At 52.0% G+C, this 26,025-nt stretch overlaps 1 protein-coding gene across 1 annotated transcript in view; it reads right to left on the reverse strand.

Annotated features, from left to right (window-relative positions):
* Positions 1-26,025, reverse strand: part of LOC142302354 (telomere repeats-binding bouquet formation protein 1-like) — a 68,963-nt gene that overhangs the window by 6,176 nt on the left and 36,762 nt on the right. The window contains exons 6-9 of the mRNA XM_075343414.1: positions 20,813-20,873; positions 20,622-20,728; positions 20,366-20,488; positions 19,297-19,449 (exon numbers count right to left, since the gene is read on the reverse strand). Of these exons, the coding sequence (XP_075199529.1) occupies positions 19,297-19,449; positions 20,366-20,488; positions 20,622-20,728; positions 20,813-20,873 (444 nt within the window). The remainder of the gene's footprint in view (positions 1-19,296; positions 19,450-20,365; positions 20,489-20,621; positions 20,729-20,812; positions 20,874-26,025) is intronic.

Here is a 26,025-nt window from a genome sequence, read left to right on the forward strand (position 1 = left end):
GAAAGCCAATAACTGGTTTAAACAAATTAACTCCGAGTAACATCGGAGAACTGAAAAACCGTTCAACATGAACAACATGTGTACCCGCAAACAACAAAAACATCCCGAAGGACAACAGGGCGGGTGCTGGGTCTCCCAATAAGAGCTAGAAGAAAAGGAATTTACGGTAAGTAACAAAATTCCCTTCTTCTTCAGCGCTCTATTGGGAGACCCAGACGATTGGGACGTCCAAAAGCTGTCCCTGGGTGGGTAAAGAAATACCTCATGTTAGGGCTGCAAAACAGCCCTCCCCTACGGGGGTGTCACTGCCGCCTGCAGGACTCTTCTACCTAAGCTGGCATCCGCCGAAGCATAGGTATGCACCTGATAATGCTTGGTGAAAGTGTGCAGACTGGACCAGGTAGCTGCCTGGTACACTTGTTGAGCCGAAGCCTGGTGTCGTAATGCCCAGGACGCACCCACGGCTCTGGTTGAGTGGGCTTTTAGCCCTGAAGGAACCGGAAGCCCCGCAGAACGGTAGGCCTCTAGAATTGGTTCTTTGATCCATCGAGCCAGGGTGGCTTTAGAAGCCTGCAACCCCTTGCGCGGACCAGCGACAAGGACAAAAAGTGCATCGGAACGGCGCATGGGCGCCGTGCGGGAAATGTAGAGTCTGAGTGCTCTCACCAGATCTAACAAACGTAAGTCCTTTTCATACCGGTGAACCGGATGAGGACAAAAGGAAGGCAAGGATATATCCTGATTAAGATGAAATGAGGATACGACCTTAGGGAGAAACTCCGGAATGGGGCGCAGCACTACCTTGTCCTGGTGGAACACCAGGAAGGGAGCCTTGGATGACAGAGCTGCCAGCTCAGACACTCGCCGAAGCGATGTGATCGCAACGAGAAACGCCACCTTCTGTGACAGGCGAGAAAGGAAACTTCCTTCAGAGGCTCGAAAGGCGGCTTCTGGAGAGCAACTAATACCCTGTTGAGATCCCATGGATCTAACGGCCGCTTGTACAGGGGTACGATATGACAGACCCCCTGTAGGAACGTGCGCACCTTAGAAAGACGTGCTAGACGCTTCTGAAAAAACACGGATAGTGCCGAGACTTCCCCCTTAAGGAAGCCGAGCGACAAGCCCTTTTCTAACCCCGATTGCAGGAAGGAAAGAAAAGTAGGCAATGCAAATGGCCAGGGAGACACTCCCTGAGCCGAGCACCAGGTTAAGAAAATCTTCCACGTTCTGTGGTAGATCTTAGCAGAGGTGGACTTCCTAGCCTGTTTCATGGTGGCAACGACCCCTTGGGATAATCCTGAAGACGCTAGGATCCAGGACTCAATGGCCACACAGTCAGGTTCAGGGCCGCAGAATTCCGATGGAAAAACGGCCCTTGGGACAGTAAGTCTGGCCAGCCTGGTAGTGACCACGGTCGGCCGACCGTGAGATGCCACAGATCCGGGTACCACGATCTCCTCGGCCAGTCTGGGGCGACGAGTATGACGCGGCTGCAATCGGATCTGATTTTTTGCGCAGTACTCTAGGCAAGAGTGCCAGAGGTGGAAACACATATGTGAGCCGGAACTGCGACCAATCTTGCACTAAGGCGTCTGCCGCCAGAGCTCTGTGATCGCGCGATCGTGCCATAAATGCCGGGACCTTGTTGTTGTGCCGAGACGCCATTAGGTCGACGTCCGGCACCCCCCAGCGGCGACAGATTTCCTGAAACACGTCCGGGTGAAGGGACCATTCCCCTGCGTCCATACCCTGGCGACTGAGGAAGTCTGCTTCCCAGTTTTCTACGCCCGGGATGTGAACTGCGGATATGGTGGATGCTGTGTCCTCCACCCACATGAGGATTCGCCGGACTTCCTGGAAGGCTTGCCGACTGCGCGTCCCTCCTTGGTGGTTAATGTATGCCACCGCTGTGGAGATGTCCGACTGGATTCGGATCTGCTCTCTTTCTAGCCACTGCTGGAAAGCTAGTAGGGTAAGATACCCTGCCCCGATTTCCAGAACATTGATCTGAAGGGTGGACTCCTGCTGAGTCCACGTCCCCTGAGCCCTGTGGCGGAGACAAACTGCTCCCCACCCTGACAGACTCGTATCTGTCGTGACCACTGCCCAGGATGGGGGTAGGAAGGATCTTCACTGTGACAATGAGGTGGGAATAAGCCACCATTGCAGAGAGTCCTTGGCCGTCTGGGAAAGGGAGACTTTCCTGTCCAGGGAGGTTGACTGCCCGTCCCATTGGCGGAGAATGTCCCCTTGCAGTTGGCGCAGATGAAACTGCGCAAAGGGAACTGCCTCCATGGCTGCCACCATCTTCCCTAGGAAGTGCATGAGGCGCCTTAAGGGGTGCGACTGGCCTTGAAGGAGAGACTGCACCTCTGTTTGCAGTGAACGCTGCTTGTTCAGCGGAAGCTTCACTATCGCTGATAGAGTGTGAACTCCATGCCGAGATACGTTAGTGATTGAGTCGGTGACCGATTTGACCTTGCCAAATTGATGATCCACCCGAAAGTCTGGAGAGTCTCCAGCGTAACATTCAGGCTGCGTTGTCATGCCTCGAGGGAGGGTGCTTTGACTAGTAGATCGTCCAAGTAAGGGATCACCGGGTGTCCCTGAGAGTGCAAGACTGCTACCACTGCTGCCATGACCTTGGTGAACACCCGTGGGGCTGTCGCCAGACCGAATGGCAGAGCTACGAACTGAAGATGGTCGTCTCCTATCACAAAACGTAGAAAACGTTGGTGCTCCGTAGCAATTGGCACGTGGAGATAGGCATCTTTGATGTCTGTTGAGGCAAGGAAGTCTCCTCGAGACATTGAGGTAATGACGGATCGGAGGGATTCCATCCGGAACCGCCTGGCGTTCGCATGCTTATTGAGCAGTTTTAGGTCCAGAACAGGACGGAAGGAGCCGTCCTTTTTTGGAGCCACAAAGAGATTGGAGTACAAACCCTCGCCCTCGTTCCTGAGGGGGGACAGGGATCACCACTCCTTCTGCTCTTAGAGCGTCCACCGCCTGCAGCAGGGCATCTGCTCGGTGGGGAGGTGGGGCCGTTCTGAAGAATGGAGTCGGAGGACGAGAACAGAACACTGTCCTGTGCACGTGAGCACAATGTCCGTCACCCACCGGTCTGTGACCTGTGGCAGCTAAATGTCGCCAAAGGCGGGGGAGTCTGCCATCAACCGCGGATGCGGAGAGAGAGAGAGAGCTGAGAGTCATGAGGAGACCGCCTTGGTAGCGGTTCCTCCGGCTGCCTTCCTTGGGCGTGATTGAGCCCGGCCGGAATCTGAGCCCGTCTGAGGTTTTGTAGCCCTTTTGCACGAGGACAATTGGGACCTGCCCGAGCTTGGGAAGGACCGAAACCTCGACTGTACTTTTAGGACAGCATTAATAGGGTAAGTCGCAGTGCAGACATTGCGGAGTTACGGACGCCTCTGCGGTACAGATGTACATGTGCTCAAGGCCAGCTGCGCAAGAACAGCTGAAAAGGTTAGGTTGCCTATACGGCTGTGAATGCCGGAGCAACCGACACGCTGATAGCCTCCTAGACAGATTTCAACCAGAGTCCATCTGTCTGTGAATGGCATCTTTAAGTGAAGCCCCATCTCCAGTGCAACTATGGCTCTAGGCGCAAGCCTGGAGATTGGAGAATCCACCTTTGGACCCTGGGTCCAGCGCTTGACCACGTCAGGGGAAAAGGGATAACGTGTATCTTAAAAACGTTTGGAGAAGACGCTTATCTGGTAAGCGTGGTGTTTCTGGACTGCTTCTCTGAAGTCAGCGTGGCCAGAAAAATACTCAATATCCGTTTGAGATACTGAAAAGGGACTTCTCCTGCTGTGAAGCTGACTCCTCCACTGGGGGAGCTGAGGGAGAAAGATCCAACCTTCCATTGATGGACGCTATAGGATCATTCCGTATGGCGTTACCATCCGGTGTATCCGGATTGATAGCGATGTCAGGATCAAAGTCCTGGAGAGCTGCCTTATCATACAGAGAGTCCTCCTGGGACCCCCCCGTTCCAAATGAGGTTGGTCAGGAAGATTGCCCATGGCCTGTCTGGACTGCAAGTCTCTATCTTATGACAATATATCTGTCGAAACTGCAACTCCGTCCCTGTCCTTGGACAGGGATGACAGGTGGTTTCTTTGGCCACGACTAGTAGAGACCCCGGCAGACGGAGTGCTAGAGACCCCGGCAGACGAAGTGCTACAGGGGAGCATGCACACAATGGGACGGTGTCATGAACAGCATCCCATGTAGTAAAAACAGCACTGAAAATCTGTGTTGCTTTTTTGCCGCTGCCGACTAGCCATCTAGAAGTATATAGCCAAGATTGGTGACCGTACAGTGCAATGTATAGCATACAAGCATAAAGTACAAATGAACACTGCAGCACAAGCAATACAAGCAGCATAGAAGCCTGTGCCCTGGCACCTCTGCTCTTCTGCTGCTGTAGACTAGTCATCTAGGGGAATATAGCCCAGAAGAGTGACCATACAGTGCAATGTATAGCATACAAGCACAAGTACAAATGCACACTGCAGCCCATGCAATACAAGCAGCATAGAAAAAAAAACCTGTGCCCCAGCACCCTTGGTTTTCTGCTGCTGTAGTCTAGCCATTCCAGGAGAATATAGCTAAGACTAGCGACTGTACAGTGCAGTGTATAGCATACAAGCATAAACACAAATGAACACTTCAGTACGTGCAATACAAGCAGCCTAGAAAGCCTGTGCCTTAGCACACCTGCTTTCCTGCTGCTGATGTGTCGCTCTCCAAGCGGGCATATAGCGACCTATGCAGTTAAAATACACATGTACACACTGCAGTATATATTGGGGTCAGCACTATGTGTGCCGCTTACCGCCCGCCTATAAGCGGGTGTATGGTCGCCACCGTCCTGCCTGGTTGCCGAAAGTCCGAGCTCGGACTGCAGTAATGGCTGCCGGCGTCTTCCCCAGCTCGTGTGAGGAGGGGCGGGCCGTGGGCGTGCCCCAAGTCAGAGCGGGAATCCGGCGTCCGACAGTGTGCAGTGAGAGGGCTGGAGCATGTAAATAAGGCTCCAGCCCTCGGCGCTGCTGATTGCTCAGCGTCTGTCCCCTTCCCTGAGTGACAGGGAGGGGGCGGGAACGAAGCGGCACTAGGCCGCAGAAGCCGGGGACTGGATTTATAAGCGCCGCCGCCGTAAAAGCGCGGTCGACGCCCAGTCCCCGGCGAACTACAAGTCCCAGCCGCGCCGCCGCTCCCGGAGCGTCCGGCGCGGTAGTTCCCAATACACAAAGTCACTCAGCAAAGCTGCAGTGACTGTAACCCTTTACTGTCCCCGGCGCACTAGCACACCCAGCAAGTCTGGAGTGTGCTGTGCCTGTGTGTACGGGGACACAGAGTACCTGTAATGGTGCAGGGCCATGTCCCTGAACGGTACTCCAGCTCCGTATCCAGCAGGTTCAAATGGGTCTGTGGATGGAGCCCGGCGTCAGAGCTTTGAGGCCGGCAGGATCCCACTTCCTCAGAGCCCCCCAGGGGGATGTGGAAGGAAAGCAGCATGTGGGCTCCAGCCTCCGTACCAGCAATAGGTACCTCAACCTTACAACACCATCAACGGGTGAGAAGGGAGCATGCTGGGGGCCCTATATGGGCCCTCTTTTCTTCCATCCGAAATAGTCAGCAGCTACTGCTGACTAAAATCTGTGGAGCTATGCATGGATGTCTGACCTCCTTCGCACAAAGCTTGAAAACTGGAGAACCCGTGATACCACGGGGGGGTATAGCCAGAAGGGGAGGGGCCTTGCACTTTTTAGTGTAGTGCTTTGTGTGGCCTCCGGAGGCAGTAGCTATACCCCAATCGTCTGGGTCTCCCAATAGAGCGCTGAAGAAAAACGTATTGCGCGTACGTTTTGGGAATCGAAATTGGTGTTTCTCCTGCTGAGAAGCCGACTCCTCTGCAGGAGGAGGTGGTGGTGAGAGATCCAGCACCTGGTTGATGGATGAGATAAGATCATTTACTAAGGCGTCCCCCTCAGGGGTATCAAGGTTAAGGGCAAAGTCAGGGTCAGAGCCCTGAGCTCCCACGTCCGCCACGTTTTCCTGAGAGTCCTCAGACTGGGATCCAGAGCAGCGTGAGGAGGCCGGGGAAGAATCCCAGCGAGACCGCTTAGCAGGTCTGGGGCTGCGATCCGGGCAGGAGTCCTCCGCCTGGGACCTAGGGGCTATCCTGGGAGCGCGCTGCGGTGCGGACCGAGAAGGACCTGGAGGAGACAAGCTAACAGGGACCGGGGCCTGTGAAGAGCCCGGTCTGGACTGCAATGCCTCAAGCAGCTTAGATGACCATTTGTCCATAGACTGAGCAATGGATTGAGAAAGTGACTGAGAGAGTTTCTCAGCGAAAGAGGCCAACGCCGGTGCCTCTGCCCCTGCAGCCTGCTCAGGGGGAGCAGGGGGATCTACCTGAGCCGAGGGGCCCACCATTGCCCTAGGCTCCGGCTGAGCAAGCGTGGCAGGAGTCGAGCATTGATCACAGTGAGGGTAGGTGGATCCCGCAGGCAACATAGCCCCACAAGAGGTACAGGCCGCAAAAAAAATCTGCGCCTTAGTAGCTTTGCTCATTGTGGATGACATGCTGTTGTCTCTCAGGAGAGTGACCACTGAGGGTATATGGGAAAAGGGTATACCGCCTTTCCTAACAGATATATATATATATATATATATATATATATATATATATCCCGGCACCTTAGGGGAGACCAGCACCGGGTGACCGGTGTGGCTTACCAACCGCTCACTAGCGGAGTGTGTCTTCCAGATTCCCTGTCGTGGATCCCCCGGAGCTGCAGAGCCTTGCTGCTGAATAGCATCCACCAGCAGAATGTTAAAAATGGCTGCCGGAGCTCTCAGGGAGGGAGTGGAGCCGAAGGCGGCGCTAGCAGAGAGCGGGAATCTGGAGTCCCCAAGTGGTCAATGAGGGGGGAGGGAGACATGCAGGATGCTCCAGCCCTCAAGGCCGACGTCATGTCGGCAATCCCGCCCTTACCCCTGACAGGCAGGCTCGGGGGCGGGATTTTTCGGACTAGGCCGCGGCGAAGCCGGGGGCTAAATTTAAGGCCGCGGCCGACAAGCAGGCACGGTCGACGCGGAGGTCCGCCGAAAAGATAACGGACGGAACCACCACGGCTTCCGGGGGGAAGGTGCGACCCCTGTACAGTCCCCACATGAGGATACAGAGTACCTTCAAGTTGCAGGGCCCGGTCCCTGGGGATGAATAAGCTCCGGTCTGGCAGGTTCCACCAGGGGCTGCGGATGGAGCACGGTCCCAGCACATGGATGACCGCATAGGATCCCACTTCTCCCAGAGCCGCATAAGGGATGGTGAAGGAGACGGCATGTGGCTCCCGCCTCCGTACCCGCAACGGGTACCTCAACCTTAACAATACCGCCGACATAGTGGGGTGAGAAGGGAAAATGCCGGGGACCCCATTGGGGACCTCTTTTCTTCCATCCGACATAACTATGTATGAGAATGCATGAGTGGATGTGTGCCTCCTTCCACACAAAGCATAAAACTGAGGAGCCCGTGATCCACGGGAGGGTGTATAGGCAGAGGGGAGGGGTTACACTTTTTTAAAAGTGTAATACTTTGTGTGGCCTCCGGAGGCAGAAGCTATACACCCAATTGTCTGGGTCTCCCAATGGAGCGACAAAGAAATAGGGTGTGAGATGAAATGATTTGTTGTTCAATTACATAGTGGAAAATCTGAATTGAGAATGTAGATGTGAACACGTATGCTGGTGTCACACATCCGTGTAGCTCGGACTTAGTACAGACTGACTGTGGGTCTCCTGCCCTGAAATCGACAGTCTTGTAAATGCCTATGAGGCTGCTGAATTTGGATCAGGAGACCTGTGGCTATTTCTGACATCGTGGTCCATACTGTGTGATATTAGCCACAATTTAATATCAGTTTCCTATATATAGTTGTACATACCAACATAAGGATGGACTGACATCCAGGTATTGGATTTATACCCTGTGAGGAGCATAAGCCTCTCGCTGAAGTGTAGCGCTACTTATGAGCATATTTTTGCAATGAGTTTCCACAGGTCTAATATATCATGGGCATAACTAGAGTCCAATGGGCCCCGCTGCAAAGTTTGAGCCTGGACCCCCACCCATATGCTGGTCAGATGTATGGGCCGCTATAGCGTTCTAAATCCTATAAAGACATATGAGTTGCTCCCCTCCCCCTTCATTTTGTAGTACTGCCCCCAATCCTGGACTAATGTCCCCCATCCTGGGCTACTTCCTGGTAAATATGTCCCTCATCCTGGTGTATGACCTCATCATGGCTATATCCTGGTGTATATATATACCCATCATAGCCCATCCTGGTATATATCAACATCCCGACCCCATCTTGGTACATATGTCCCCATCCTGGTATAGATGTCATCATCATGGTCCCATCCTGGCATAAATGTCCCCATCCTGGTATACATGTCCCCATAATGGGTCTATCCTGGTATATATATATCCCTATCATAGCCCATCCTGAGATATATCCACATCCTAACCCCTTGCTGGTACATATGTCCTCATCCTGATATAAATATCCTCATCCTGGATCCATCCTGATATAAATGTCTCCATAATGGGCCAATCCTGATATAGATGTCACCATCATGGTCCCATCCTGCCATAGATGTCCCCATCCTGTTATACATGCCCCTATAATAGCCCCATCCTGGTATACATGTCCCCATAATGAACGCATCCTGGTATACATGTCCCCATAATGGCCTCATCCTGGTATACATGTCCGCATAATGGCCACAGCCTGCTATACATGTCCCCATAATGGCCTCATCCTGGTATACATGTCTGCATAATGGCCTCATCCTGGTATACATGTCCGCATAATGGCCACAGCCTGCTATACATGTCCCCATAATGGCCTCATCCCGGTATACATGTCCCCATAATGGCCTCATCCTGGTTTACATGTCTCCATAATGGTCGCATCCTGGTATACATGTCCCCACGATAGTGCTTGTCACTGGCTTCTATGCCTGCCGCATTCTCACATCAAGTCTCATGAGCGAGCAGAGACTGTGACTAGCTGTTATGTCACAGGCCGCTCGCGATACTTTGCTTGTGAATGCGGCAGACATAGGTAGGCAGTGGAAAGCGCTGACGTCAGGAGTACAGTGGATCTCATCACCGCAGGTAATGTACCTAGCTAAGCTCATGACATCAGCGCTCGTTATTCCTTGCAGTGACCTGGGATGACCTATTGATGTTAGCTCAGGTCATTGCATTGCTTTCCCAGCCAATGGGGAACATTCTGTTCTTCATTGACTGGGACACTGAGTATGGTTTGGATCATCGTGGGACCCCCTTATTGGATTACGCTGGACGCGGATTTGTTTTTCTTTTCAATAAATTGGTGAAAGAGGGAATGTTTTAGGGAGTGTTTTTGTCAAATTAAAATTTGTTTGTCGTCTTTTTGTTTTTATTACTGACTGTGTTAGTGATGTCGTGCATCTGAAAGACGCCGTGACATCACTAACCCCAGGGCTTGATGCCAAGTGACATTACACAGCTGGTATCAACCCGATATATTACCCAGTTTGCTACCGCACCAGAGCATTCGGGATGAGCCGGGTAAAGCTCCGGGACTGTCGCATGTAATGGATGTGGCAATTCTGGGCGGCTGCTGGCTGATATTTTTACGCTGGGGGGCTTCCAATAATGTGAGTTTCCCTAGCCTGAGAATACCAGCCAGCAGCTGTGAGGCTTTATTTTGGCTGGCATCAAAATTGGGGGGGACCGCACGCCGTTTTTTATAATTATTCATTTATTTATTGTACTGTACGATATAGACCCGCCCACCGGCGGCTGTGATTGGTTGCAGTCAAACAGCTGTCACTCAGCGTGGGGGCATGTCTGACTGCAACCAATCACAGACGCCGATGAGCATGGAAACAGTGAATATGAAATGAGCCTAATGAGCAGCCGGCTTCGGAAGAGCAAAAAGCTGGTACGGGAGCAGTGTGACAGTCGCCCAGTGATCTGTGAGTATGTAGCGCTTACTCCTACCCCTTTCTGCCGGATTCTGCTCCCCATAGACCTTATATGGGGACCAGCATTTGGCAGGATACCGTGGACTCTATGGAACTCTCCTTCCACTTTTTGCGGTCCGCAAAAAAACAGAAGTCACACGGATGACACACGGACTGTACATGGAACGGGACGGATGCAGTTATCACACGGATGACTTCTTCTTTGCACTTGATGAAGTCATCCACGAGGTGACGATACACGTGGGGATGGTTCCTTCCCTCCCCCTGCTTGCAGGTTTCCTTACTTTATCTATGCAGGCTCCCATATAGGTTGTCTGATTCTCACTTTCAGCTTTCAGGAGGTCTCATTGTCTGAGGCCTGAAACAGACATCCGTGAAAAGCACGCACGTGTGTTACGGGCCGTTTTTCAGGTCCGTGATCCATTTTTATGTCCGTTTTTATGGTACGTTTTGCATCTGTGTGAACGGCGTATGCTAACCACGTGTGCGTGTGGAATGTCCGTATGTGCGTGTGGAATGTCCGTATGTGCGTGAGATTCGCAACTGACATGTGAGTGTGTTGTCCGTGTGAAATGGTACGTGTGTGATGTAAAATGACGTTGATACATGTCGGCTGACAGCAGACAGAGTCGCGAGTAGAGAATGAACTCGGATGAACTTCACCCGACTTCATTGTCATCCTGCGGCTCTGTCTATGTCGCGTACTGATTAGCGGTCACCCGTGAAGGACTCACCGGTGACCGCTAAGCCCCTGAGTGACTGAAGTGAGCACCACGATTTGCACTGCCGTCACTCAGGTTACCCGCGGCCAGCTGGATTCCTCACCCCGAGACCACAACTCACCTGTGACTTCATCACTGTCACTCGGGCGACTTGCAGTCACAGTTGGAGGATTCAGCGGTGGCCGCAAGTAACCTGAGTGACATCATCGCTGATCGCGCGGCTCACCACAGTTGCTGCGTGGAGCTGACAGGAGCGGCGATGTTCTTCTGCAGCTCTTGTCACCTTCATGTAGCAAAGCTGGAAGAGACGCGGGACCTCCGTGGATTACGCCGGACGAGGATGGTTTTTTGGGGCATAATAAATTGGTGAACGAGGGTATTTGATAGAGTTTTTTATTGCAAATAAAGGATTTTTTCAATGTGTGTGTTTATTAACTTTAACTTACAGATTAATCATTGGGGGTGTCTCATAGACGCCTGCAATGATTAATCTAAGACTTAATGGCAGCTATGGGTTGCTGCCATTAACTCCTTATTACCCAGTTTGCCACCACACCAGGGCAATTCGGGAGGAGCCGGGTAGAGTCTCAGAACTGTCACATCTAATGGATGCGACAATTCTGGGCGGCTGCTGGCTGATATTGTTAGGCGGGGGGCTCCCCATAACGTGGGGCTCTCCATCCTGAGAATACCAGCCTTCAGCCGTTTGGCTTTATCTTGGCTGGTATAAAAATTGGGGGGACCGCACGCCGTTTTTTTTAGTTATTTAATTATTTATTTTACTGCACAGTATAGACCCGCCCACCGGCTGCTGTGATTAGTTGCAGTGAGACAGCTGTCACTCAGAGTGGGGGCGTGTCTCACTGCAACCAATCATAGGCGCCGGTGGGCGTGGAAAGCAGGGAATACTAGATTGATTAATGAGCGGCCGGCTTTTTCAAAATGGCCGGAGTTTTTTTCACAGCTGTGCAGCGCAGCGGCAGTGATCGGGGAATGGTGAGTATGAGAGAGGGGGGAGACTGACCCACAGACTGAGAGAGGGACAGACAAGACAGAGAGAGACCGACAGACAGAGATAGAGACCGACCGATGTACTGAGGGAGATTGACCGACATAGACAGAAAACAAAAAAATGACCGACATCGCTAGAAAAAAAGCACAAAACATACATGGAGCATACAGAGATGAGTCCGTGTCACTTATGTGTGCGCACAGACCCATTGACTTTCATTGGGTACGTGTGTGCGTGTTCTGTGCAGAAAACGGACATGCTTTCGTGCAAAACGGAAACACATACGGATCACGGACACACGGACATTATGGAATAACGCATGTGCGACCTCAAACATAAACTAACATTGGTGCATGCTTGTCCGTGTCTCCGGTATATACGGAAACAGACCAAACACGCACGTGTTTCACGGATGTGTGTTTCAGGCCTGAGCAGGTTTTTTTCCATGAAACCCATGCTCTGCTAATGAGAATTATTTGACTTTATTTATTTAACAGATGTTTATTGTGGTGTTATATTGTCCATGGGTGTTATCTTAAGGTAATTCATTTAAGACAATAATTTCTTTTCAATCTGTGACCTCCTGTTTACCACTGTCTCACCTTGGTTGTTTTGGACAACAGGTCTGCATCTATTGATCTGTGTATTGCTGCATTAGAGTGGGGGTTTATATTGCACAACTTTCTCTATATGAGGCCAGTTGGACCATGTGTGTTTAATTATAGCTTTTTGCTTTTTAAATGTTTTTAATTGTGTTGCTCTCCATTTTCATGTCAAATTTGTAAAATGAAGGGAATTTTGTTACTTACCGTAAATTCCTTTTCTTCTAGCTCCAATTGGGAGACCCAGACGATTGGGTGTATAGCTACTGCCTCCGGAGGCCACACAAAGTATTACACTAAAAAGTGTAAGGCCCCTCCCCTTCTGGCTATACACCCCCCGTGGGATCACGGGCTGCTCAGTTTTAGTGCTAAAGCAAGAAGGAGGAAAGCCAATAACTGGTTTAAACAAATTCAATCCGAAGTAACATCGGAGAACTGAAACCGTTCAACATGAACAACATGTGTACCCGAACAACCAAAAATCCCGAAGGAAACAGGGCGGGTGCTGGGTCTCCCAATTGGAGCTAGAAGAAAAGGAATTTACGGTAAGTAACAAAATTCCCTTCTTCTTCGGCGCTCCATTGGGAGACCCAGACGATTGGGACGTCCAAAAGCAGTCCCTGGGTGGGTAAATTAATACCTCATGTTAGAGCTGCAAAACAGCCCTTCCCTACGAGGCGGCAACCGCCGCCTGCAGGACTCTTCTACCTAGGCTGGCGTCCGCCGAAGCATAGGTATGCACCTGATAATGTTTGGTGAAAGTGTGCAGACTCGACCAGGTAGGCGCCTGGCACACCTGCTGAGCCATAGCCTGGTGCCGTAATGCCCAGGACGCACCCCCGGCTCTGGTAGAATGGGCCTTCAGCCCTGATGGAACCGGAAGCCCAGCAGAACGGAAGGCTTCAAGAATTGGTTCCTTGAGCCATCGAGCCAGGGTGGATTTGGGAGCCTGCGACTTTTTACGCTGACTAGCGACCAGCCCAGAGAGTGCATCCTAGCGGCGCAGGGGCGCCGTGCGGGAAATGTAGATTCTGAGTGCTCTGACCAGATCCAACAAATGCAAATCCATTTCATATCGATGAACTGGATGAGGCAAAAGCAAGATAAGGAGATATCCTGATTGATATGAAAGGGGGATACCACCTTAGGGAGAACTCCGGAATCGGGCGCAGCACTACCTTGTCTTGGTGAAACACCAGGAAGGGAGCTTTGGATGACAGCGCTACTAGCTCGGACACTCTCCTAAGAGACGTGACCGCTACCAGAAAGGCCACTTTCTGTGAAAGTCGAGAAAGTGAAACATCCCTCAGAGGCTCGAAGGGCGGCATCTGGCGAGCAATTAGTACCCTGTTCAGATCCCATGGGTCTAACGGCCGTTTGTACAGAGGGACAATGTGACAAACCCCCTGCAGGAACGTGTGTACCTGAGGAAGTCGTGCTAGGCGCTTCTGAAGAATACAGATAGCGCTGAGACCTGTCCTTTAAGGTAGCCGAGCGACAAACCTTTTTCCAAACCAATTGTAGGAAGGAAGGAAAGTAGGGAATGCAAATGGCCAGGGAGACACTCCCTGAGCAGAGCACTAGGATAAGAAAATCTTCCACGTCCTGTGGCAGATCTTTGGCAGACGTCGGCTTCCTAGCCTGTCTCATGGTGGCAATGACGTCTTGAGATAATCCTGAAAACGCTAGGATCCAGGACTCAATGGCCATACAGTCAGGTTCAGGGCCGTAGGATTCAGATGGAAAAACGGCCCTTGGGACAGTAAGTCTGGCCGGTCTGGGAGTGCCCACAGTTGGCAGACCGTGAGATGCCGCAGATCCGGGTACCACGACCTCCTCGGCCAATCTGTTGCGACGAGGATGGCGCGGCGGCAAACGGACCTGATGTTGCGTAGCCCTCTGGGCAGCAGTGTCAGAGGGGGGAACACATAGGGCAGCTGGAACTGCGACCCATCCTGAACTAAGGCGCCTGCCGCCAGAGCTCGTTGATCGTAAGACCACACCATGAAACTCGTGACCTTGGTTTGTGCCGAGACGCCATTAGGTCGACGTCCGGCCTCCCCCGGAGACCACAGATTTCCTGAAACTCCGGGTGCAGAGACCATTCCCCTGCGTCCATACCCTGGCGGCTGAGGAAGTCTGCTTCCCAGTTTTCTACGCCCGGGATGTGAACTGCGGATACGGTGGATGCTCTGTCTTCCACCCACATCAGAGTCCGCCGGACTTCTCGGGAGGCTTGTCGACTGCGTATTCTGCCTTGGTGGTTGATGTCTGCCACCGCTGTGGAGTTGTCCGACTGAACTCGGATCTGTTTGCATTCCAGCTACTGCTGGAAGGCTTGCAGGGCAAGATACACTGCTTAGATTTCCAGAAGATTGATCTGAAGGGTGGACTCCTGCTGAGTCCACGTATCCTGAGCCCTGTGGTGGAGAAAGACTATTCCCCACCCCGACAGACTCGTGGCTGTCGTGACCACCGTCCAGGAAGGGTGTAGGAAGGACCTTCCCTTTTACAATGAGGTGGGAAGAAGTCACCACTGAAGAGAGTCCTTGACCGTCTGAGAAAAGGAGGCGTTCCTGTCTAGGGACGTCGACTTCCCATCGCTTTGGCGGAGAATGTCCCATTGACGTGGACGCAGATGAAAACTGCGCTAAGGGGACTGCCTCCATTGCTGCTACCATCTTCGCTAGGAAGTGTATGAGGCGTCCTAAGGGGTGTGACTGGCCTTGAAGGAAAGACTGCACCCCCGTCTGTTGTGAACGCTGTTTGTCTAGCGGAAGCTTCACTATCGCTGAGAGAGTATGAAACTCTATGCCAAGATATTCAGTGATTGGGTCGGTGTTAGATTTAACTTTGAAAGTTGATGATCCACCCGAAACTCTGGAGAGTCTCCAGCGCAACTTCAGGCTGCGTTGGCATGCCTCTTGAGAGGGTGCCTTGACAAAAAGAGTGTCCAAGTAAGGGATCACAGAGTGACCCTGAGAGTGCAGGACTGCTACCACTGCTGCCATGACTTTGGTGAAAACCCGTGGGGCTGTCGCCAGACTTAAGGGCAGGTCTACGAACTGACGATGCTCGTGTTCTATAACGAGTCGCAGCAAACGCTGGTGCTCTGGAGCAATCGGCACGTGGAGATAAGCATCCTGATGTCTGTTGATGCTAGGAAATCTCTTTGAGACCTTGAGGCAACAACGGAGCGGAGGGATTCCATCCGGAACCGCCTGGTTTACACTACTCTTTGAGCAGTTTTAGGTCTAGAACGGAACGGAAAGAGCCGTCCTTTTTCGGCCCTACAGCCGGATTGGAGTAAAAACCATGACCTTGTTCCTGAAAAGGAACAGGGAATATCACTCCTTCTGCCTGCAGAAGAGCACCGGCTCGGTCGAGAGGTGGGGAAGCCGGAGGACGAGTATAAAACTCTATCCTGTACACGTGAGACAAAATGTCTCTCACCCACCGGTCTTTGAGCTGTGGCAGCTAAATGCCGCCAAAGCGGGAGAGTCTGCCACCGACCGCGGATGCGGAGAGAGAGGGCTGAAAGTCATGAGGAAACCGCCTTGTAGCGGTTCCTCCGGCTGCCTTCTTTGGACGTGATTGAGCCCGCCAGGAGTCTGAGCCCCTCTGAGCCTTTTGAGTCCTTTTGGACTATGAAAATTGGGAACAGCCCGAGCCTGGAAGGGCCGAAACTTCGATTGTCCCTTCTTGGGTTTTGTCTGATCTGGGCTGGTGTAAGGAAGAATCCTTGCCCTGGCCTTTTTGGAAGCAGAATCTGCCTACCATTCCCTTAACCTCAAGGGTCTGCGCAAAACCACTGAGTTGACGTACGCCACCGGCGTACGGCTCGTAGAGTCCAGGACAGCATGAATAGCGTAAGTCGCAGTGAAGATATATGCGACGTAAGGACACCACCTGCGGCACGGATGTACGTGTGACAGTGTCCATCTGCTCAAGACCAGCTGAAATAGCTTGGAGTGCCCATACGGCTGCGAATGCTGGAGCAAACGACGCGCCTATAGCTTCACAGACAGATTTCAACCAAAGGTCCATCTGTCTGTCAATGGCATCTTTAAGTGAAGTCCCATCTTCCACTGCAATATGGATCTAGCTGCAAGCCTGGAGATTGTGGGATCCACCTTTGGACCTGGGTCCCGCGCTTGACCACGTCAGGGGGAAAAGGATAACGTGCCTCCTTAAGCCGTTTGGTGTCTGGATAAGCGTAGTGTTTCTGGACTGCTCCTCTGAGTCAGAGAGGTCCAAAAAGTACTGAATTTACGCTTGGGATACCTGAAATGGAATTTCTCCTGCTGTGAAGCTGCCTCCTCCACTGGAGGGGCTGAGGGAGAAATACCCACCAGTGTATTGATGGGCGCTATGAGATCATTCACTATGGCGTCCCATTAGGAGCATCCAGAATGAAAGCGGTCTCAGGTCCGAAACCTGATCAGCTACCCCATCATACAGAGAATCCTCTCGCTTAGACCCTGACCATGTGAAGTCGAGGGTCTCTCCCAGCAAGCTCGCTTAGGCTGTCTGGGACTGTCGTCCATGTCAGAGCCTTCAGTCTGGGATGCATGGGACCCCCTTGGAGCACGGATTAGATCCAACTGAGGGAGACCGGGGTCAATAATGCCCATGGTCTGAGTCACCGTCCTGGACTGCAAAGTTGCTAGAATTTTGTTCATAGTCCAAGACATTTTATCCGCAAAACAACTGCAATCTCTGTCCTCTGGACAGTTTCACAGGTGGCTCTCTCTGGGCCACCACTAGCAGAGACTCTACCCAATGGGGGTTAGTGGAACCTGCCGGTAAAAACAGCCTCACGTGCGGTACAGACAGCTGTGCCTTGGCCCTCTTGCTCTATGCTGACGACATGCTGTTGTCTCCTCAGAGCTATCTAGGGGTATATCACCAAGAAGCGACCGTACAGCCACAAGTCTCAGCCGTGCCGCAGCCTCCAGCAGCGGCCGGCGCGGCAGTTTCCCACAGATAAACTCACTCAGCTAAGCTGCAGTGAGTATAAACCAAACGTGCAGCGCTGTTGTCCGCGGCGCACTAACATGCCCAGCAATGCTGGTGTGTGTCTGTGCATGGTCTTGCAAATATAAGTACAAGGATAAAGTACACAAAATACACTGTGGCAATATTGGGGTCAGCACCAATGTGCTGCTTACCGCCCGCATCAGCGGGTAAGTGGTCGCCAGAATCCCTTTGCTGGTCTCCCAGTGTCCGTTCTCCATCTTAGATTGCCTGCAGAAATGGCTGCCGGCGTCCTGTGAGGAGGGGCGGGCCGTGGGCGTGCCCCAGACAGAGAGCGGGAAACTGGCGTTCCCCTGTGCCCAGTGAGAGGGCTGGAGTATGTAAATAAGACTCCAGCCCTCGGCGCTGATCATTGTACAGCGTCTCGCCCCTTCCCTGACTGACAGGGCTGGGGGCGGGAACGAAGCGTAACTAGGCCGCACAAGCCGGGGACTAGATTTATAAGCGCTGCCGTCGTAAAAGCACGGCAGCGCGAAAGTCCCCGGCGCACCACAAGTCCCAGCCGCGCCGCAGTCTCCAGTGGCGGCTGGCGCGGTAGTTCCCGACACATAAACTCACTCAGCTAAGCTGCAGTGAGTATAGCCCAAGCGCACAGCGCTACTGTCCCCGGCGCACTAACACACCCAGCAACGCTGGAGTGTGTATGTGCATAGACTGTACGGGGACACAGAGTACCTCAACGTTGCAGGGCCTGTCCCTGACGATACTCCGCTCCATTCCAGCAGGATCTCTGGGTCTGTGGATGGAGCCCGGCCTCAGAGCCTGGAGGCCGGTAAGATCCCACTTCCCCAGAGCCCTCATGGGGATGGGGAAGGAAAGCAGCATGTGGGCTCCAGCTTCCGTACCCGCAATGGGTACCTCAACCTTGACAAACACCGCCAACAAGAGTGGGGTGAGAAGGGAGCATGCTGGGGGCCCTAGTATGGGCCCTCTTTTCTTCCATCCGATATAGTCAGCAGCTACTGCTGACTAAACAGTGGAGCTATGCGTGGATGTCTGACCTCCTTCGCACAAAGCTTGAAAACTGAGCAGCCCGTGATCCCACGGGGGGTGTATAGCCAGAAGGGGAGGGGCCTTACACTTTTTAGTGTAATACTTTGTGTGGCCTCCGGAGGCAGTAGCTATACACCCAATCGTCTGGGTCTCCCAATGGAGCGCCGAAGAAAAAATAATATTTTTTGATGGTGATCCTCCTTGTATGAAACTTTCTTTTCTCTATATATTGGACTAGTTTCTATTGTGTCAGAAGAGATCCCTCTGTGAGTGAAGTGGTGCCCTCCACATTTGTTAGTACAGTTATCACACGGATGCCGCACGGATGACACATGGACTGTACACGGAACGGGACGGATGTGGTTATCACACGGATGCCGCACGGATGCATCTGTGGAAAAACAGGACTGTTTTTTGCTGACTGTAAAAACGGAACAGTCGTGTGAATGTAGCCTTAATTGGCAGCTGGCACATCGCAGTGTAGGAACCCGACGCGTCTATGTGCTGCAATGTATTTTAGCTGGATGAGTGCTCTCGGCTGCACATCCAGCTGAAGCAGAAGCTGGGGCCAGCGGGCCCCCTGTACCTCCGGGCCCGGTCACGGTCGCTACACTCTTGGGTCGTATGGAGCATTATGACTCTTTGCATCAACAAGTCCTTTGCTTATTATTGCTGTACCTTATGTTATATTCAAATAGCAAAATACCTCATTGGTGTATGTAACCTATCAAATGACCGACCAAGGGAGAGGTGGACAGAATACCATGCACATGGCGATGGGAAAAGTCCACACTGTGGGATTGTGTGGCCATGTGCCACTTGCAGTTCTCCATGTCCAGCCTTGTTAACTTACAGTTTTCTATGATGCACATGTCCAAAGTCTCCATAACCACCATAGCAAGCCTGAAATCCAAACTTCTTTCTTGTAAACCATTCACTAGGTGGGAGAGAATATCAGCCAATATTTCTAGCCCTCCAATAGAGGCAAAGTAATCTTGGGCAAATCCTAAGGAAACACAATGATTTCAGACATAAAACACAGTCTGACTGTACTTTTACATCTTGCTTGGTGATATGCGACTCGGCATTGTGCTTGGTGATGTATGGCTCAGCATTGTGCTTGGTGATGTATGGCTCAGCATTGTGCTTGGTGATGTACGGCTCAGCATTGTGCTTGGTGATGTACGGCTCAGCATTGTGCTTGGTGATGTACGGCTCAGCATTGTGCTTGGTGATGTACGGCTCAGCATTGTGCTTGGTGATGTACGGCTCAGCATTGTGCTTGGTGATGTATGGCTCAGCATTGTGATTGGTGACATACGGCTCAGCATTGTGCTTGCTGATGTATGGCTCAGCATTGTGTTTGGTGATATACGGCTCAGCATTGTGCTTGGTGATATATAGCTCGGCATTGTGCTTGGTGACATACGGCTCAGCATTGTGCTTGGTGATATATGACTCGGCATTGTGCTTGGTGATGTATGGCTCAGCATTGTACTTGGTGATGTATGGCTCGGCATTGTGCTTGGTTATGTATGGCTCACCATTGTGCCTGGTGATATACAGCTCAGAATTGTACTTGGTGATGTACGGCTCAGCATTGTGATTGGTGATGTATGGCTCAGCATTGTGCTTGGTGATGTACGGCTCAGCATTGTGTTTGGTGATATATGGCCCGGCATTGTGCTTGGTGATATATGGCTCGGCATTGTACTTGGTGATGTATGACTCGGCATTGTGCTTGGTGATGTACGGCTCAGCATTGTGCTTGGTGATGTACGGCTCAGCATTGTGCTTGGTGATGTACGGCTCAGCATTGTGCTTGGTGATGTACAGCTCGGCGTTGTACTTGGTGATGTACGGCTGCAGGCGGTTGCTATTTTATAATGAAGAGTTAATGTATCAAGCTCCCATACACTTACTACTATTGGCGACAATGGGTCCAATCATGCAACAGATAGGCCGCACTATCTCATGTTGGAGAGAATCATGAAGCCATTCGATCGCCTGTGGAAATGCTGAACTGCAGAGTTTCTGGTTCTCTTCTGAAAGAGAAACACAAAATGAATGAAGCCATAGATTGACATGGAAAACCTGGCGGCACTCGCCCTTCACGGCTCAATAAACCCTATTATCTCACATGTCAGGAAGTGAACAGTGAATATAAAGAGATCTTACCATTCTGTGGGTTAGTAGCACAAGCGCCCAGCGCGCTGCAGACAGACGACCACAGCTGATATTCCGGATTTGTGCTTCCACTGACCAGAACCACATTACTTATTTTGCTGCAAAGCATAAAAAAGACATATAAAACTATATCTATGTGTGGATTTCATCAGATGGGAGAAAAAGTCATTTCCATATTTTACCTAAATAATAAGAGAAGTGTATCAATACATTTTGATTCTCTAGCAAGATTCTGGCCGGTCTCTAAAAAACAAAAACAGAAAAAAAACAATAAACACAATAAATCAACCAACACATCTAGCAAGAAGAATGCGGCATAGCTGTCCAAACACATCGAACAATCGGATGGAGGAAGGATTGGGCTGATGGATTTTGATATGCCCCATCCTTTTTGTCCTCATGGGATATTAGAAGGCGCCGAGGTTTCTGACAACGTATTTGCTTCTCCCTACACACAAGCTCATTCTCAGCTTTAGGGCTTCTGCACATGGCCGTCATTGTCGGAGCCACAGGAAGGCTTCTGTGCGGTTACACTGTACGGGTATGTGCGCACGTTGCGTACTTCACTGCAGAAATTTCTGCAGCGATCTGAAGAGCACATGTGCTCTTTAAATCGCTGGAGAAATGTCCGTAGTGAAGAAAAAAAAAAGCCGATTCCATGCGCTCTGCCTGCAGCTCCTGCCATAGACAGAGCAGGAGCTGCCGGCAAAGCGCAGGAAAGAAGTGACATGTCTTAAACGCCACGTGCGCACGGCCCCTGCACAAGCTCTATAGACTGTGCAGGGGACGCAGGACGCATGCAGTTACGCTGCGCTGCAAAGCGCAGCGTAACTGCATGAATTTACGCAACGTGCGCACATAGCCTACCTCTGCTTTTAATCTGAGGCATATTGATGATTTATCTTTTGCAATTGGCATTATAAAGTCATTCTCTACTGGATTAATTACTAAGGAGGTAAACGGATTTTTGTGTACTCACCGTAAAATCGTTTTCTCTTAGCCATCATTGGGGGACACAGGACCATGGGTGTTATGCTGCCTATCCATAGGAGGACACTAAGTAGATTCAAAAGCATAGCTCCTCCTCTGCAGTATACACCCCCTGGCCGGGCCAGTCAACCTCAGTTTTAGTACACAAGCAGTAGGAGAAAAAAACAGTAAAAACTTCTCAACAGAGGAACATGAGAAAAGAAGAGTCATAACCAAATAAGGTACTGAGAGAACCAAGGCCCAACAGGGCAACAGGGTGGGTGCTGTGTCCCCCAATGATGGCTAAGAGAAAACGATTTTACGGTGAGTACACAAAAATCCATTTTTCTCTGACGCCTCATTGGGGGACCATGGGACATCCTAAAGCAGTCCATGGGTGGGAAACAGAAAAGAAGACAACACAACCCAAGGACTGGGAACCAGTCGCAGACAGCCTGGAGCGCCTACTGAGAGAGGTGCTCTACTGTCGTTTGCAGAATTTTCCTACCCAGTTTTGCCTCAGTTGAAACCTGGGTATGGACTCTGTAATGCTTTGAAAACGTATGTAGGCTAGACCAGGTCGCAGCCTTACACACCTGTTCCACTGAAGCCTGATGCCGAATGGCCCACGAAGCGCCAACTGCTCGCGTGGAATGAGCCCGCAGCCCACTAGGAATGGGCTTGAGTTGCAAGCGGTAGACTTCCTGGATCGCAGAGCGAATCCAGCGAGCCAGAGTCGCCTTTGAAGCTGCCTGTCCCTTCTTAGGCCCCTCAGGAATGATGAACAAAGAGTCCGTTTTCCTAAAGGGGGCTGTCCTGGATATGTAATATCTGAGAGCTCTGATGAGGTCTAACGAATGCAGAGACCTTTCCACCCTATGAACCGGGTGTGGACAAAAGGAAGGCAGAACAATGTCCTCGTTCAAATGAAACGGGTTAAGAACCTTTGGAAGGAAATCCGGGAGAGTGCGCAGAACCACCTTGTCCTGGTGAAAGATCAGAAAGGCTCACGGCAAGAGAGTGCTGCTAGCTCCGAAACCCGTCTGATGGACGTAATTGCCACCAGGAATGTTACCTTCCAGGACAGAAGAGCAAGGGAGGATTCCTTGAGGGGTTCAAGGGGAGACCTCTGGAGACCGTCCAGAATGAGGTTGAGGTCCCATGGTTCCAGCGGCCGTTTGTACGGGGGAACTAGATGGGAAACGCCCTGGAGGAAGGTCTTGACTTGCGGCTTTTGAGCCAGGCGGCATTGGTAGAAGATTGAGAGCGCTGAGACCTGCCCTTTAAGGGAACTGAGAGCCAACCCCACTTGCAAGCCAGACTGTAGAAAGTCGAGAATTCTGGGGATGGCCAGAGGCATAGGCTGAACGTTAGTTTCCCTGCACCATGAAAGGAAGATTTTTCACGTACGGTGGTAAATGCGGGATGAAGCAGGCTTTCGGGCGCTGCTCATGGTGGAAATAACCGCGGGGGAGAATCCCGTTCTTGTTAATACCCAGGTCTCAATGGCCATGCCGTCAGCTTCAGGGCTCTGGAGTTCTGATGGGAAATGGGCCCTTGGGACAGCAAGTCTGGGATGTCTGGAAGGCGCCACGGTGCGTCTGTGAGCATTTGTACTAATTCGGCATACCAGGCGCGCCTGGGCCAGTCCGGTGCTATCAGTATCACCGGGACTCCCTCTGCCTTGATCTTCCTGATTACCCGCGGCAGCAGGGGTAGAGGTGGAATATATAAGGCAGGCGGAAGTGGTGCCAGGAGCAGACTAGAGCATCCGCGCCGATGGACTGCGGGTCGCGTGACCTGGCTATGAACGCGGGTAACTTTGCATTCAACTTTGAGGCCATTAGGTCCCCGTCTGGTGTGCCCCAGCGAGTGCAGATGTGTAGAAACACATCTGGGTGGAGAGACCATTCTCCGGCGGCCAGGCCTTGGTGACTTAGAAAGTCTGCTGCCCAGTTCTCTACTCCCGGTATGTGTACCGCTGATATCACTGATCCCGACGATTCAGCCCAGCTGAGGATCTTGTGGGCCTCGAGATAAGCCGCTTTTCTGTGGGTGCCCCCCTGTCGATTGATATAGGCTACAGCTGTCGCATTGTCCGATTGGACTCGAATCTGATGACCCGCTAGCAGAGGGCAGAACGCTCTGAGCGCGAGGAAGATTGCGCGGAGTTCCGGGATGTTTATGGGTAGGAAAGACTCCTGGGGCGTCCAACGTCCTTGAGCAGTGTGATGCCGGTACACTGCTCCCCAGCCTAGGTGGCTGGCGTCTGTGGTCAGGACCAGGACCAGCCAGTTCACTGGGAGAAAAGATCTCCCCTTCGATAGGGATGAGGACCGAAGCCACCCACGGAGTGGAAGGCGTCAGGTGAAGATGTCTGTCCAGGGAGAAGGGACTCTTGTCCCAAGCCGCTAGAAGGGCTAGCTGCAGTGGGCGGAGGTGCAGTTGAGCAAAGGGTACTGCTTCCATAGCTGCCACGATCCTGCTGAGCACTTTCATGCTGAATCGAATGGAGCGAGACGGAGGACGTAGAAGGCAGCGTACCGCTCGATGAAGAGCGATCACCTTGTCCTGAGGGAGATGGATCAAGCCCCGACGGGTGTCCAGGGACATGCCCAAGAAGGTGATGGATCGTGATGGGATCGGGGATGATTTGTCCAGATTGACTAGCCACCCTAAGCGGGATAGGGTGTCCACAGTGATCTGTACGCTGGTTGATCAGTCGCGGAAGGAGGGGGCCTTGATGAGGAGGTCATCCAAGTAAGGGAGAACGACTACTCCCCTGGCATGAAGGACGCTCATGGCGGCCGCCATGACTTTGGTGAAGACCCTTGGAGCGGTGGCAAGGCTGAAGGGTAGAGCTACGAATTGAAAGTGGGAGTCCTGAATTGCGAAGCGGAGGAACTTTTGGTGATCTGGGGCGATGGGTATGTGCAGGTACGCGTCCTAGATGTCTATGGAGGCGAGGAATTCCCCTTCGACCATGGATGCAATAATGGACCTTAGGGACTCCATTCTGAATCTCCGTACGTGCACATGTTTGTTTAGGTGTTTGAGGTCCAGGATGGGTCGAACTGACCCATCCTTTTTGGGGACCACAAAGAGGTTGGAATAAAAACCCCCCGAACTTCTCGTCGTCTGGGACAGGTATTATCACTCCTGCTGTTTGGAGCAAGTGGATTGCTGAGAAAAAAACTTCGCGTCGTTTTCGAGTCTTTGGGGGGTTTGAGAGAAAGAACCGACTCGGGGGTCGGGTCCGAAATTCTATGTGGTAACCGCACCCATTTGTCATCTGAGGCGGCAGCCCAGATGTGATGAAAGAGCCACAGTCGACCTCCTACAATGAGTGTGTCTTCCGGGGCGCCAAAGGAGTCATGAGGGGGAAAAACGTCGTGGCCGAGTCTTTCTAGTCCTGGACTGTTTCGGTCTAGGCTGCCATGACGAAGTGGGTTTCGGGGAGAGCTGAGAAGGTCGGTCCCTGCGTAGTCCGCGGCTGGTGGCGGGGACAGCACGGGATGTCGACCAACCAAATGAGTTCCGAAAGGAGCGAAACGAGGACTGTGGACGTCTGGTGAAGGACGTCCTGGACTTCAGCTGGGGGAGGGAGGTACTCTTTCCTCCCGTGGCGTCAGAAATGAGCTTGTCCAGACGTTCACCAAACAATCGGTCTGGAAAAAAGGGAAGGCCCGTGAGAGACTTCTTGGAGGCAGAGTCCGCTCGCCATTGTCGGAGCCAGAGAGCTCTACGGATGGCTATGGTATTTGAGGCGGCAAACGCTGCGCAGGTAGCAGCGTCCATGGAGGCCTGCATGAGGTACTCCGCCTCAGCGGCAATTTGAGCTGTTACCTCTGTGAAGGTATGAGTGAACTGGGATTCCTCAAGCGAAGTGTTAAGGGATTATGCCCAGACTGAGATCGCCTTTGCGACCCACACAGAGGCAAAGGAGGGCGAGAGGGAGGAACCCGCAGCCTCAAAAGCAGAGCGGGCGAGGTGCTCCACCTGTCTGTCTGTCGGGTCCTTGATGGATGAACTATCGGGTAAAGACAGGAGCGTCTTTGTGGTAAGGCGGGAGACCGGGGGGTTGACCGAGGGCAGATCGGCCCAGCCCTTAGGGGCAGGTGAGGCAAAAGGGTACCGGGACTCCATGAGTTTTCGGTTACCAAAGCGCTTGTCAGGCTTCTCCCTTTGCTTTGTGAGGATATCCTGAAACTCTGGGTGATCATCAAAAAACTTTTGGGGTTTCCTTGCCCTCTTAAAGGAGACCGCATGGTCAGTGGTAGTGGATGGGGGATCCTCCACATGCAGAGTTTGGTTGATTGCTGCTATAAGGGAGTCTATTGCAGTTTGATCATCTGGGGAGGCTGAAACCAAGGAATCCTCTTGGTATAAACAGCATTCTCCCTCCTCCAGCTCTTCAGAAGCCGTG

The sequence above is a fragment of the Anomaloglossus baeobatrachus genome, chromosome 4, assembly GCF_048569485.1.
Source record: "Anomaloglossus baeobatrachus isolate aAnoBae1 chromosome 4, aAnoBae1.hap1, whole genome shotgun sequence".
Taxonomy (NCBI): Eukaryota; Metazoa; Chordata; class Amphibia; order Anura; family Aromobatidae; genus Anomaloglossus; species Anomaloglossus baeobatrachus.